General features: G+C 43.7%; 2 protein-coding genes across 5 annotated transcripts in view; one reads left to right on the forward strand and one right to left on the reverse strand.

Moving 5' to 3' along the window:
- CFAP276 (cilia and flagella associated protein 276) overlaps positions 1-7479 on the reverse strand; it is a 13972-nt gene extending 6493 nt beyond the window's left edge. Inside the window, exon 1 of the mRNA XM_006742052.3 lies at positions 7047-7479. Within this exon, the coding sequence (XP_006742115.2) occupies positions 7047-7259 (213 nt within the window). The 5' untranslated portion in view covers positions 7260-7479. The remainder of the gene's footprint in view (positions 1-7046) is intronic.
- A 122-nt stretch (positions 7480-7601) lies between these two features.
- The window catches only part of ELAPOR1 (endosome-lysosome associated apoptosis and autophagy regulator 1), a 68931-nt gene continuing 63640 nt past the window's right edge, over positions 7602-12892 (forward strand). For all 4 annotated transcript variants that reach the window (XM_081815593.1, XM_081815595.1, XM_081815594.1 and 1 more), the window contains exon 1: positions 7602-8482. In XM_081815593.1, coding sequence (XP_081671719.1) covers positions 8330-8482 — 153 coding nt within the window. In that variant the 5' untranslated portion in view covers positions 7602-8329. The remainder of the gene's footprint in view (positions 8483-12892) is intronic.

Genomic DNA, 12892 nt, shown 5'->3' on the forward strand with positions numbered 1-12892 from the left:
CCTGAGCCGAAGGCAGTCGCTTAACCAACTGAGCCACCCAGGCGCCCCATTCTTCTTTTGTTTTTTTAAATATAACGTATTATTTGTTTCTGAGGTACAGGTCTGTGATTCAACAGTCTTACACAATTCACAGCGCTCACCATAGCACATACCCTCCCCAATGTCTATCACCGAGGCAAAGCAAATATTAATAGACATAAAGGAAGAAACTGACAGTAATACACCAATACTAGGGGACTTTAACACCCACTTACATCAATGGATAAACCATCCAGGGTACCTGGGTGGCTCAGTCATTAAGCGTCTGACTTCGGCTCAGGTCATGATCCCAGGGTGCTGGGATCGAGCCCCGCATCAGGCTCCCTGCTCAGCGGGAAACCTGCTTCTCCCTCTCCCACTCCCCCTGTTTGTGTTCCCTCTTTCACTATATCTCTCTGTGTCACATAAATAAATAAAATCTTAAAAAACGGGGCGCCTGGGTGGCTCAGTTGGTTAAGCGACTGCCTTCGGCTCAGGTCATGATCCTGGAGTCCCAGGATCGAGCCCCGCATCGGGCTCCCTGCTCAGCAGGGAGTCTGCTTCTCCTTCTGACCCTCCCCCCTCTCATGCTCTCTCTCTCTCTCTCATTCTCTCTCTCAAATAAATAAAATCTTCAAAAAAAAAAAAAAGGAAACGCATTTAAAAAAAAAAATCTTAAAAAACAAAACCATCAAGACAAAACTAACAAGGAAATGATGGCTTTGAACGATGCGTTAGGTCAGATGGACCCAACATATATACACACACACACACACACAACATTCCATCCAAAGCACTAGATTACACATTCTTTTCCAGAGCACATGGAGCATTCTCCAGGACAGATCACATGTCAGGCCACAAAACAAGTCTCAATAAATGTAAGAAGACTGAAATCACATCAAGCAACTCTTCCAACCACAATGGTATGAAACTAGAAATCAATTAGGGGAAAAAAACCCTGGAAAACATAAACACACGAGGCTAAACAACATGCTACTAAGCAACCAATGGGTCAACTAAGAAATCAGAGGAAATAAAAAAAATAGAGAAAATGAAAATGAAAACACAATTGTCTGTCCAAAGTCTTTGAGAGTTGTGGGACACCTGGGTGGCTCAGTCAGTTAAGCGTCTGCCTTTGACTCAGGTCATGATCCCAGGGTTCTGGGATCGACTCCTGCATTGGGCAGGAAGCCTGCTTCTCCCTCTGCCTGTTGCTCCCCCTTCTTGTGCTCTGTCTCTCTCTCTCTTTCTGACAAATAAGTAAAATCTTTAAAAAAAAAAAAAGAGTTGTAAGAGGGAATTTTATAGCGATACAGGCCTACCTCAAGAAACAAGAAAAATCTCAATCTAATCTTATACTTAAAGAAACTAGAAAAAAAGAACAAACAAAGCCTACCAAAGAACCAACAAAATTAGTAGAAGGAAGGAAATAATAAAGATCTGAGCAGAAATAAATGAGAGACTAAAACACACATACAGATCAAGGAAACCAAATGAAACCAAGAGCTGGTTCTTGGAAAACAAAAAATTGATAAACCTTGAGCCAGACCCATCAGGAAAAAGAGAGAAAGAGCAAAGACTTAAATAAAATCAGAAATGAAGGAGGAGAAATAATAACCAACATCACAGAAACACAAAGAATTATAACAAAATACTATGAAAAATTATATTCCAACAAATTGGATAATCTAGAAAAATGGTAAATTCCTGGAAACATAGAATCTTCCAAAACTAAATCAAGAAGAAATAGAAAATTTGAACAGACCAATTACTAGTAACAAAATTGAAATGGTAATAAAAAAACTTCCAACTAACAAAAGTGCAGGACCAGATAGCTTCACAAGTGAATTCTACCAAACATTTAAAGAAGAGTTAATACCTATTCTTTTCAAACTATTCCAAAAAATAGAAGAGGAAGGAAAACTTCCAAATTAATTTTACAAGGCCAGCATTACCCTGATACCAAAATCAGACAGACACTATGAATGAAAGAAAACTACAAGCCAATATCCCTGATGAACAACAAATGTAAAAATCTTCAACAAAATATTAGTACATCAAATTAAATAATACATTGAAGGATCATTCACTATGATCAAGTGGGATTTATTCCGGCAATGCAAGGGTGGGTCAGTATTCACAAATCAATGTGATACATCACATTAACAAGAGGAATGATAAAAACCATATGATCATCTCAATAGATGCAGAAAAAGCATTTGACAAAATACAACATCTGTTTATTATTAAAAAAATCTCAACAAGTGGTTTAGAGGGAACGTATCTCAAGACAATAAAGGTAAACATGAGAACCCACAGCTAACATCAATTTCAATGGTGAAAAACTGAAAGATTTTCTTCTAAGTTCAGGAACAAAACAAGGATGTCTATGATCACCACTTTTATTCAACATAGTACTGGAAGTCTTAGCTACAGCAATCAGACAAGAAAAAGGAATAAAGGCATACAAATTGGTAAGGAAGAAGTAAAACTCTCACTATTTGCACATGACATGATACTATATATAGAAAATCCTATAGACTACCAAAAAACTATTAGAACTAATAAATGAATTCCCTAAAGTTGCAGAATACAAAATTAATATAAAGAAATCTGTTGTGTTTCTATATATCAATAACAAAGTAGCAGATAGACAAGTTGAAAACAATTGCATTTACAATTGCACCAAAAATAATAAAATATCTAGGAATAAATTTAACCAAGGCAGTGAAAGACCTATTCTCTGAAAATTATAAGACACTGATGAAAGAAATTGAAGACAGCACAAATGGAAAGATATATCATGCTCATGGATTGAAAGAATTAATATTGTTAAAATGTCCATACTACCCAAAGCAATCTACAGATTCAATGCAATCCCCAACAAAACACCAACAGCATTTTTCACAGGACTAGAAAAAATAATCCTAAAATTTATGGAACCACAAAAGACTTTGAATATCAAAGCAACCTTGAGAAAGAAAAAAGCTAGAGGTACCACAATCCCAGATTCCAAGATATAGTACAAAGCTATAGTAATCAAAACAATATAGTACTTGGGGCATCTGGCTGGCTTGGTTGGGAGAGCATGCAACTCTTGATTTTGGGGTCATGAGTTCGAGCCCTACGTTGGGTATAGAGATTGCTAAAACAAATACATAAACTGGAAAAAAAAAAACCCAATATAGTACTGGCACAAAATTAGACACATAGATCAGTGGAACAGGATAAAGAGCCCAGAAATAAACCCATGCTTATATGGTCAATTTATCTATGAAAAAGGACACAAGAATATACAATGGGGAAAAGACAGTTTCTTTGATAAATGGTGCTGGGAAAACTGGGCAGCTTCATGCAAAACAATGAAATTGGGTCACTTTCTTACACCATACACAAATACAAAATGAAAATGGGTTAAAGACCTAAATGTGAGAACTGAAACCATAAAGTTCCTAAAAGAAAACATAGGCAATAATTTCTTAGACATTAGCCTTATCAACATATTTATGGATATATCTCCTCAGGGAAGGGAAACAAAAGCAAAAATAAACTATTGGGAATACACCAAAATAAAAAGTTTTTGCACAAAGGAAGCCATCAACAAAATGAAAATATAACCTACTGAATGGGAGAAGATACTTTCAAATGATATATCTGATAAGGAATTAATATCCAAAATATATAAAGAACTTATAAAACACAACACCAAAAAAACCAATCTGATTAAAAAATGCATAGACATTTTTCCAAAGAGGACATAGAAATGGCCAACAGACACATGAAAAGATGCTCAACATCACTGATCATCAGGGAAATGCAAACCAAAACAACAATAAGGTATCACCTCACACCCGTCAGAATGGCTAGTATCAAAAAGACAAGAAATAGGGCGCCTGGGTGGCTCAGTTGGTTAGGCGACTGCCTTCGGCTCAGGTCATGATCCTGGAGTCCCGGGATCGAGTCCTGCATCGGGCTCCCTGCTCGGCAGGGAGTCTGCTTCTCCCTCTGACCCTCCTCCCTCTCATGCTCTCTGTCTCTCATTCTCTCTGTCTCAAATAAATAAATAAAATCTTTAAAAAAAAAAAAAAACAAGAAATAACAAGTACTGGGAGGATGTGGAGAAAAGGGAGCGTGTAAATTGGTGCAGCCATTGGGGAAAACAGTATAGAGGCTCCTGAAAAAATGAAAAATAGAAATGCCATACAATCCAGTAATTCCACTACTAGGTATTTACCCAAAGAAAATGAAAACACTAATTCAAAAAGATATATGCATTATATTTACTGCAGGATTATTTACAATAGCCAAGATATGGAAGCAACAAAAGCGCCCATTGATAGATGAATGGATGAAGAAAATGTGATATCTATATATACCTATGTATTGCTTCATTCTTTACCCGTTCATTTATCTATCTATCTATCTATCTATCTATCTATCCACAATGGAATATTACTCAGCCATAAAAAAGAAAAATCTTGCCATTTTCGACCACATGGATGGAGCTAGAGGGTATTTGCTAAGTGAAATAAGTCAGACAAAGAGAGACCAATACCATATTATTTCACTTATATGTGGAACCTTGAAAAACAAAATGAAACAAACAAAAGCAGAAACAGACCCATAAATGCAGAAGACAAACTAATGGTTGCCAGAAGGAAGGTGGGTGGAGAGATGGGTGAAATAGGTGAAGAAATTAAGAGAGGCAAACTTCCAATTATAAAATAAATTAGTCACAGGCATGAAAAATGCAGCATCGGGAAGAGAGCCAATACTACTGTCATAACGTATGGTGACAGCTGTTGACTACACTTACTGTGGTGAACAGAGTATAGGATTGTCAAATCGCTATGCTGTACACCTGAAATGAATAGAACACTGCATGTCAACTACACTTCAAAAGCACTAATAAAAAGAATAACCTTTCTTCCCTGAACCTAGCCTTTCCCTGTGTTTCAGAGACGGACACCATCCTGGCATCCATCCCCTATACCCAGCTTCTCTCTCATTCCTTTATGACTGTCTCACTACCACTCTATCACCTTCCCTGCAGAACTAGACTTCAAGAGTCAGCATTTACTATCTTCATTTCTTCCCCCTTTCCGTCCCCTCTTTAGCCACTGCAGTCTGGCCTCTTTCTCAAGCAAGCACTGAAACTTCTCTTGCTGGTGACCAATGATCTTTATTTAAGCTAGGTTAGGTGGATCTTTTCCAGACCCGATCTTATTTGATCTCTGCATTTTCTGGCACCATGATTCTGATTCTCTCAAATGTTCTCTCCATGCTCTGTGGGTCCAGCTCCTCCTGGTTTTCCTCCTGCCTCTAGCTGTTACTGCTCAGCTCCCTTGTCAGCTCTACTTTCTCCCTCTGCCCCTTAGACAGTGCATTCTCCAGGGGTTTCGTTTCTGTTTTTCGTATTCTCATTCACTGGATGAGCTTATTCCTTCCTATGGCTTCGACCACCACATGGATACTGCGGCTTCCAGATACACATCTTCAACCTAGAACTCTCAACCATGTTGCCTGCTACTCATCTCCACTTCAGTGTCCCACAGGCACCACAAAAGCAACATCTACATAACTGATCTGAACATCTTTCTCCCAAACCTGCTTCCCCCTGGATGCCTCCATTCAGTAAATGGTATCAATCAAGCCCTCGGAAACCTAGGAGCTATCCTAGACTTGTCCCTTCTCTTGGGCCCATATCCAGCCACAAAGTTTCATCAGTCCTGCCCTTGGCAACTTTTTCACATCTACCCCTCATTGCCATCCCCTGCTTTAGATCCATTATTTCTCCTGGAGATTGCTGCCCTCTGAGGCTCCTGCCTCCTTGCTGATTCCTCTTGTCCCCACTCCCGTTCTATCCAATCTACTGCCATTGTGCTTTCTAAGACACCCATTGATTGTGTCACTCTAGTGCTTAAAATCCTGACATGATCCCCCAGCATCTCCAGGATAGAATCCTAGCTCACTAGCATGGTGTACACAGCACACCCAGCCCAACAAGGTGACTCCAGCTTCTGGCCTCTCCCCTCCTCCATCTCACATTGATGCTCCAGCCATTCTGGACTCTTTGGCCCCAAACAGGCCACTCTTTCTCTCCTTTCCATGTATGTGCACCTGCTGCCACCGTGCCTTGAATGTCTGGCTCTTGTTTCCTTCTTTCTAACTCACATTCCACCTCCTCCCTCACCTGGCTCAGCTAACTCATATTCGGATGTGAAAACTCACCTGCTCTGGGAAGCTTTCCTTTAAGCTCCCAGTTCTCCTGACACACGATGTATAACTCTGTCACAACACATATGCTATTGTGCGAGCATTTTTGCTGCTACTGTTGTCAGCTTTTCTACTAGAGTTTCTCTAAAGCAGGAGCCATATCTAACTCCTCTCTACATCCTCAATGTTGGGCAGAGTGCCCGGCATATAGTAAATGATAAATGTTGAATAAACAAAAGGAAGCTCTTTGATTCTTTTATCAAGCCACAATTACTATTGAATTCACCTTATTTTGCACCATTTCAAGCATCCCAAATACTTCTGCCAGAAAAAAAAGATCATCTAAATTCCTCAAATCGCTGACACACATACAAAAACACATTCCAGCATTAACCAAAAGACAGAGGTGGTGTGAGGGCAGATGTATAAAGCATGATCAGGTGGCTTCCAGACCATTCTCTCTCATTCCATATCTCATATCTTTTCAGAGAACAGATTTCCAAACAGGGCAAAGGGTGGCTTGGTGGGACCTGGGCCTGATTAATCCACATTATACCAAGCATCGCTTTGCGCAGCGAGAGCCCCTTGTTCCTCTGGGCTAGAGCTCAACTTCCCTCTCCTCAAAAGCATCTCTGAAACGTTAGCGGATCTGAATATGGAGCCAAGGAGGCAGCCAGAAAACAAACTTCTCCGGTACCTGAGTCAGTGTCCTCACCAGAGTGCTTTAAGTTACCATCTCTGCCCATCACGCCAACAGAAAGAAGAGTGCCATCGACCTTGGTGGGAATCTACGCCAGAAAGCACAGTACCTTGGAAGCCCGGAGTTTTCCCAGGAAGGTATCATCGTTATCCAACGTAGGGTGCTGGAAGGGGTCTCGGGTGAAAGGCATGGTAAAATGCGGAGTGAGCCGCTGGTGTGAGGGATGGGAAACCCGCGCAGCCGCACACAACGCACGCGAAGGATCCCGGGTCCCAATTGTTTGGAACGCCCAGTTTCGGTTGCCCGGCAACTCTCCCGCCATCTGTGACTGAGGTGGATTCCCTTCGAGAAGGGCGCCACCTGGCGGTCCAGCGCGGGAGACCCCTCGGAAGGAAGCTCCGGGGAACGCAGAGGGGAAAGCGCTATCGAGCGTACCAGGGAGCCCGGCATTTGCCCTTGGGAGCCTTAGTTGAAAAACGTCGGCCTCCCGGCGTACAGGACTTCTGCAAAAGACTTCAGCTGAGTAAAGAAGTCCTAAAAGATGGCCCAGGAATTTCCTTCTCCCTCGCATCTAACGAAAGAATTTTTCAAAGCAACGAGAGAATGAGGATGTTAAGAGACGGAAGAGCCCAGGTGTCGTGCTTGGAAAATTGCAGGCTAACGCAAACCCTCCTTGCCTAAACTCGGTTTAACTATGCCAGTCTTAAGGCTTCGCATAGAGCCGTTTGTAAAGGCACGGGTGGATTTGGCGGGATGGAAGTAAGATCTCCAGAAGCGGCTGTTGCAGTAGGTAACATCTACCGGGGCCACTCTTCCAGGCTATAACTTCTGGAGGTGAGACGGCGTCTCAATCTTCCTTCTATCGCTGCGCACAAAGGAGGTGCTAAATAAGTATTGTCGAACGCCACGCCTGCAAAATTAGAGATGCTCACAAATGGCCCATGACCCGAAAGAGCAATGGAAAACGTGAATTTGGTGGCGTTGGCTTGGAGGATGTTTCTACTGCGTTCTTTACACGACCCCTGTGCCCGCCTGTTGGGCCGGTTGCAGACCCCGGGCGCGCGCAGTTACACGCGGCGCGCGTCAGCGGCTGCGGCTGCCATGGCGACCGGCAGGTAAGCGGCAGAGGCGCGCGTGGTCCCTGACCCATCCGCGCGGAGGGAAAGAGGAGGCGGTTGCCAAGGCGACGTGGGTAGGAGGAGAAGAGGAAGGAGAAGGAGGGAGGAGGAAGGATGGGCGGCCTTGGCGTAGCCGCAGGGAGGTGACTGAAGCGAGCCCAGCCCCTTGCATCCTCCCCCTGTGAACCTCCCTCCCCTTTTTTTCCGCCTTCTGCCAGCAGTAGCCGCGGCCGCAGCACCTGAGCCGCTGCTGGCGCTCGCTCAGGACGACGCTATGGCTGAGCCGGGGCGCAGCCTCCATCCCTCTGCCCGAGGCAGGGGACGAACTGAGCGGCGCACACTCCGGCTTCTGCGGCTGCTGCTCTGGGTTGGGACCGCCTTTCAGGTGACCCAGGGAGCGGGACCGGAGCTTCACGCCTGCAAAGAGGTACTGTCTTCCCCGGCCCGCCCCACTTTGGTCAGAGAAATCTTGGATCCTGGCGGAGATCTTGGGAACCCAGGCACAGACAGTTTCAGAGGCCACGGAGTTTAGGTTTCTTCGGGGATGAGGCGTTATGGGGGGGGGGCGGGAAGAGGAGCAGACTGGCGTCATGGGGAGGCCAGCGCACTGGAGGACTCACGAAACAGATCATCCGCACAGCCTGGGCTGCTGAGCTCAGAGGGGAAGGTCCCAGCTCCAAGGAGCCCAGGAGGCACCTGGGTCCCGGGGCTCGGGAATGAAGGAAGAAGACTTGGGTTGTCTTCCTGCTGCAATGGAATTACCTTAAAAGTAGCTGAAAATAAAAGATTATGTACAGAGGGGCAAATCAGAAAGCGAGAGGGGAAAACGGGGTAAGAAAGGAGTTAGGAAGGCCAGAGGAAAGTAGGGCAGCAAAGTGGGAATCCTTGTGGTTTTATCATGGTTTCAAAAAAAGAGTGTGAAGGTGGGAAATATGCCAGGGGGACTGAAGGAACGCATCACCTCTCTCTCCCCCTCCTTGTTAAACATCCAGTTACCTTGCGGGCTGCTAAGTGCTTTGCCTCCCCCAGTGCGCTTTGTTTAGTGTACCTGACAGCCCACAACCCCTCTGACCAGACTTGGAGTCTGTAATATCTCGCTTTCCGCCAGTCTCTACTTTCCTTCTCTGGACTTCTGCTGACATATGTCATGAGTCTTTTTCAAGGTGTTTCGAAAAGGTTGCCAACACAATTCACACAATACGTAGTGAATGTCTTCCAAATGAAAATTCTTTGAGCATTCTTTTTGGAGGGAGACACAAAGGTATTAAGGAGTAACAAAACTCAGTAGTTTCTATAGTGTTGAAATAACATTATTTGGTTGTTCTCTGGTAACCTTTTTTAACCATATGGCGGAGGCAGCAACAAAATACAAGAACTGCATTGGGGAAGGTAAAATAATAAGAGTTGTTCTGGTGCTCGCTTCGGCAGCACATATACTAAAATAAGAGTTGTTCTGTTATCTCTGTGAGATGTGAAAGATTTCATAATACACCAAGAGTCTAGCCCTGTAAAAAGGATCTCCAGTGTCATACTGGGCTAGGGTTTTGAGAGATTGAAATACTTTTTGTAAGTTGTCAGTGTTCACTGATTAGTAACAACAACCCCCTCTCACAAGGAACTATGTTATTATGAAGGTGCTCTATCCATTAGACTGTCTACAACATAACAGATCATGAAGAAGTGAAGGGTGAGGGGAAAGAGAGATAAGTTTTTACTTTATTCATGAATATGACACAAGTGATCCCAGTCAGTGGCACTTTTGATAACTTTTTATCAGTTCCAATGATGACCTGCCCTGGACCGTCTACATTTCCACTCAGCCACTTTATGAACTGGTTTTTTTTTTAAGATTTTATTTATTTATTTGAGAAAGAGTGCACACGCACAAGAGCAGGTGGAGGGGCAGTGGGAGAGGGAGTAGCAGACTCCCTGCTGAGCAGGGAGCCTGCCATGGGCTCGATCCCAGGACGCTGAGATCATGACCTGAGCCAAAAGCAGATGCTTAACCAACTGAGCTACACAGGCGCTCCTTTATCACCTGTTTTAAAGATGGCTAGGAAGGGGATGATCTTCTCAGTGACTGTGGCTTACTGGCCTTGGTGGTGTGTGGCCTAACCAACTGAGATACCTAGTTCAAGCAAGCGCCCTTGCCTAAGAATCCAACATGGGAGTCTCCTGAGTGGAAGGTAAGAATCTTACAGTTCCACTACTGCTTCTTGGTGAGATCTTGTCAACTCTGGAAAATGTGAGACATTTAAGAAATTAAATACTTTGTATCATCTTGGTTTGGAGGGAAGGAAGAATACTGATGCTTGAGAACTCTAACCTGGGCACAAATTTTGCATTTAGTCCTTTTTAAATGGCTGACATTTGCCTAAGCAAAAGATCTTACTGCAGAGCATGAGCTTAGGGCAGTGGAAATCTGTGCAACTCAACATAACAGGGTTCTAGTCCCTGCCTGTTATTTACCACACAGTTTTTGGATCTGCACAATGGGTGTTTCAATAACATCTACCTAAAAAGGATTGCTTTGAGTATTGAAAGAGGAAATTAAAACACACACACACACACACACACAAAACACAAAAGCAAACACAAATTAGTTACCTAACCCCCTTTCTTGTTCAGCTTCCTTACCATTAGATCCATACCCCATGCCAGAGTCAAAGTGGCTTAGGAGTCATGCTCATTGGCCACAGGCATCAGCAAGTCCTGTTTAGACTCTCCTTGAGCAAACAGTGGCTGCTGGACACCCTTGACTCCAAATAATAAGGAAAAGAATAAACCCATTGTTACAATAGTCTTCATTTGGCAGTATGAACCGACTCAACAAGGTTGGGGGCTTCCAACCCTAAATGGTGAAAAATCAATTCAGGGTAGACTAACCCTTCTCTATTCTTAATCTTCATATGAATTTCTTGTGAGTCCATGTTGGGTATTATTGGCAGGGACTCTCACCAGGTCAATCTGATTTGACAACAATGCTGTTCCAGCCTTGTTTCTGAAATCTGAGGTACCCCTCTGGATCTAATCAGGAAAAAAAAAAAAGTTTTAACATGAGGCCTAAACTGAGGTGGCAGAGAACAGGGAGTTCTAGATTGCTAAACCTGTGCTGGGGTGTGGCATGCCTTCGCTTTCACAATTTTACAATAATCAAGGTCACCAGTGGAACTAAGCATCCTGTATGGTATTTGTTTTCATGAATCATTTCTTTAGCTTTGTGCTAGCCTGGGCCAGAGGCTGACTGAGAGCCAAAGGAGCATTTCCTATAGCACAATGAATATACATCAAATGAGAGAGGAGCAGAAAACCTTCTTTAACAGATCTGCCTTGTCCTGAGGCTCCACAGCTAATTGCCCCCAAAGGGACTTCCCAGTCTATACTGAAAAGTCCATAGGGCTTGGGAATCTGGCATACATGGATTGTAATAAAATGGGATGAGTGAGTGATGATTGCCACTTAGTAAGGATGCTACTTCGAACAAGTTAATTGGCTTCTTGCAGCCTCAGGTGCCTGATCTGTAAAATGGGGATGGTAATACTCATTATTATTCTTACTCTTACAAGGCTGTTGTGAGGATTAAATTAAGTGAGATAACACATGCAAAGTGCCTAGTGCATACCCTTGACATATTACAGGTGTTTAAGAAATACTGGTAGGCAGAAAAAGTAAGTACACAAATAAGGATATATAAATGATAACACAGAGTTAACATATGGTAAGCAATGCAGAAATGGCAATACAGAATTGAATAGGAGAGGAAGAAAACATATTTGAACAGTTGGCGCTTGACCTAGTTCTGGAATAATCAGTAGGACTGCAATGGGCGGAGATGGATTAGATAGAGGGGGGGAGCCTGCAGAAAGTTCCACAAGGAAAATGCAAGGGACCCTGGGAATTGCAAGTAGACCCGGCAGCTGAAATGTGAAGTAGGTGTGAGTACAATAGGAGATAAGGTTGGAATGTGGAGTAGGTGTGGGGGACAATAGAAATCAAGGCTGGAAATTTAGAAATCCGAAGTGGAGAATCCCTAAAGGATTTCTGGCAGAGATAGCGGCCTGCTCAGAGTGGATTAGCATGAATGAAAAAGTAAACATGGTTGAGGAAGGCTGGAAGGTGAGAGAGGGAGAGGAGATGGGGTCAAGGAGACCAGTCAAGGAGGAGGCTTGCAGAGGGACTGTACTGGCTGGTGGCAGTGGGACACGTGGAGAGGTGTAGATATGAAAAATACGCTGAAGGTAGGGGTTAGAGGGTTTGGCAACTGACTGTAAGTGTAGGGTGAAGGAGAGGGGCAAGCCAAGGGTTTTGGTTAGGGTTTTCGAGTGGGTGTGGGAGATGCAGAAAGAATAGCTTTAGGAGCAGAGTGATGGCCTTTCACAGTTCTGGGATCAGCCCCTCTACCAGGAGGGAGAAAGTCCTGAGATCCCGGCATGATACTTTATAGCATGATCATAGCTTCGGGGCTTTTATGTTTCCTCCTGTATTTGCTTCTAACTCATTATTCAAGGTTTGAACTCCACAGGGAAATGAGTAGATCTAGAAAACATTCAGGACCCCTGAGCTTTCATGAAATATTTCACCAAAAGTCTAGGATTTAAAGTGACTGCAGGGGGGCATCTGGGAGGCTCAGTCGGTTGAGCTTCCGGCTCTTGGTTTCCGCTTGGTCATGATCTCAGGGTTGTGGGATTGAGCCCCTGCATCTGGATCCACACTCAGCGGGGAGTCTGCTTGAGATTCTCTCCCTCACCCTTTGCCCCTCCCCCTGCTCTCTCGCGCTGTCTAAAATAAATAAATACATCTTTAAAAAAATTAAAAAACAAAGTGACTTGGGGCACCT

The sequence above is a fragment of the Leptonychotes weddellii genome, chromosome 4 (assembly GCF_054177405.1).
Source record: "Leptonychotes weddellii isolate Sample4059 chromosome 4, ASM5417740v2, whole genome shotgun sequence".
NCBI classification, from domain to species: Eukaryota; Metazoa; Chordata; class Mammalia; order Carnivora; family Phocidae; genus Leptonychotes; species Leptonychotes weddellii.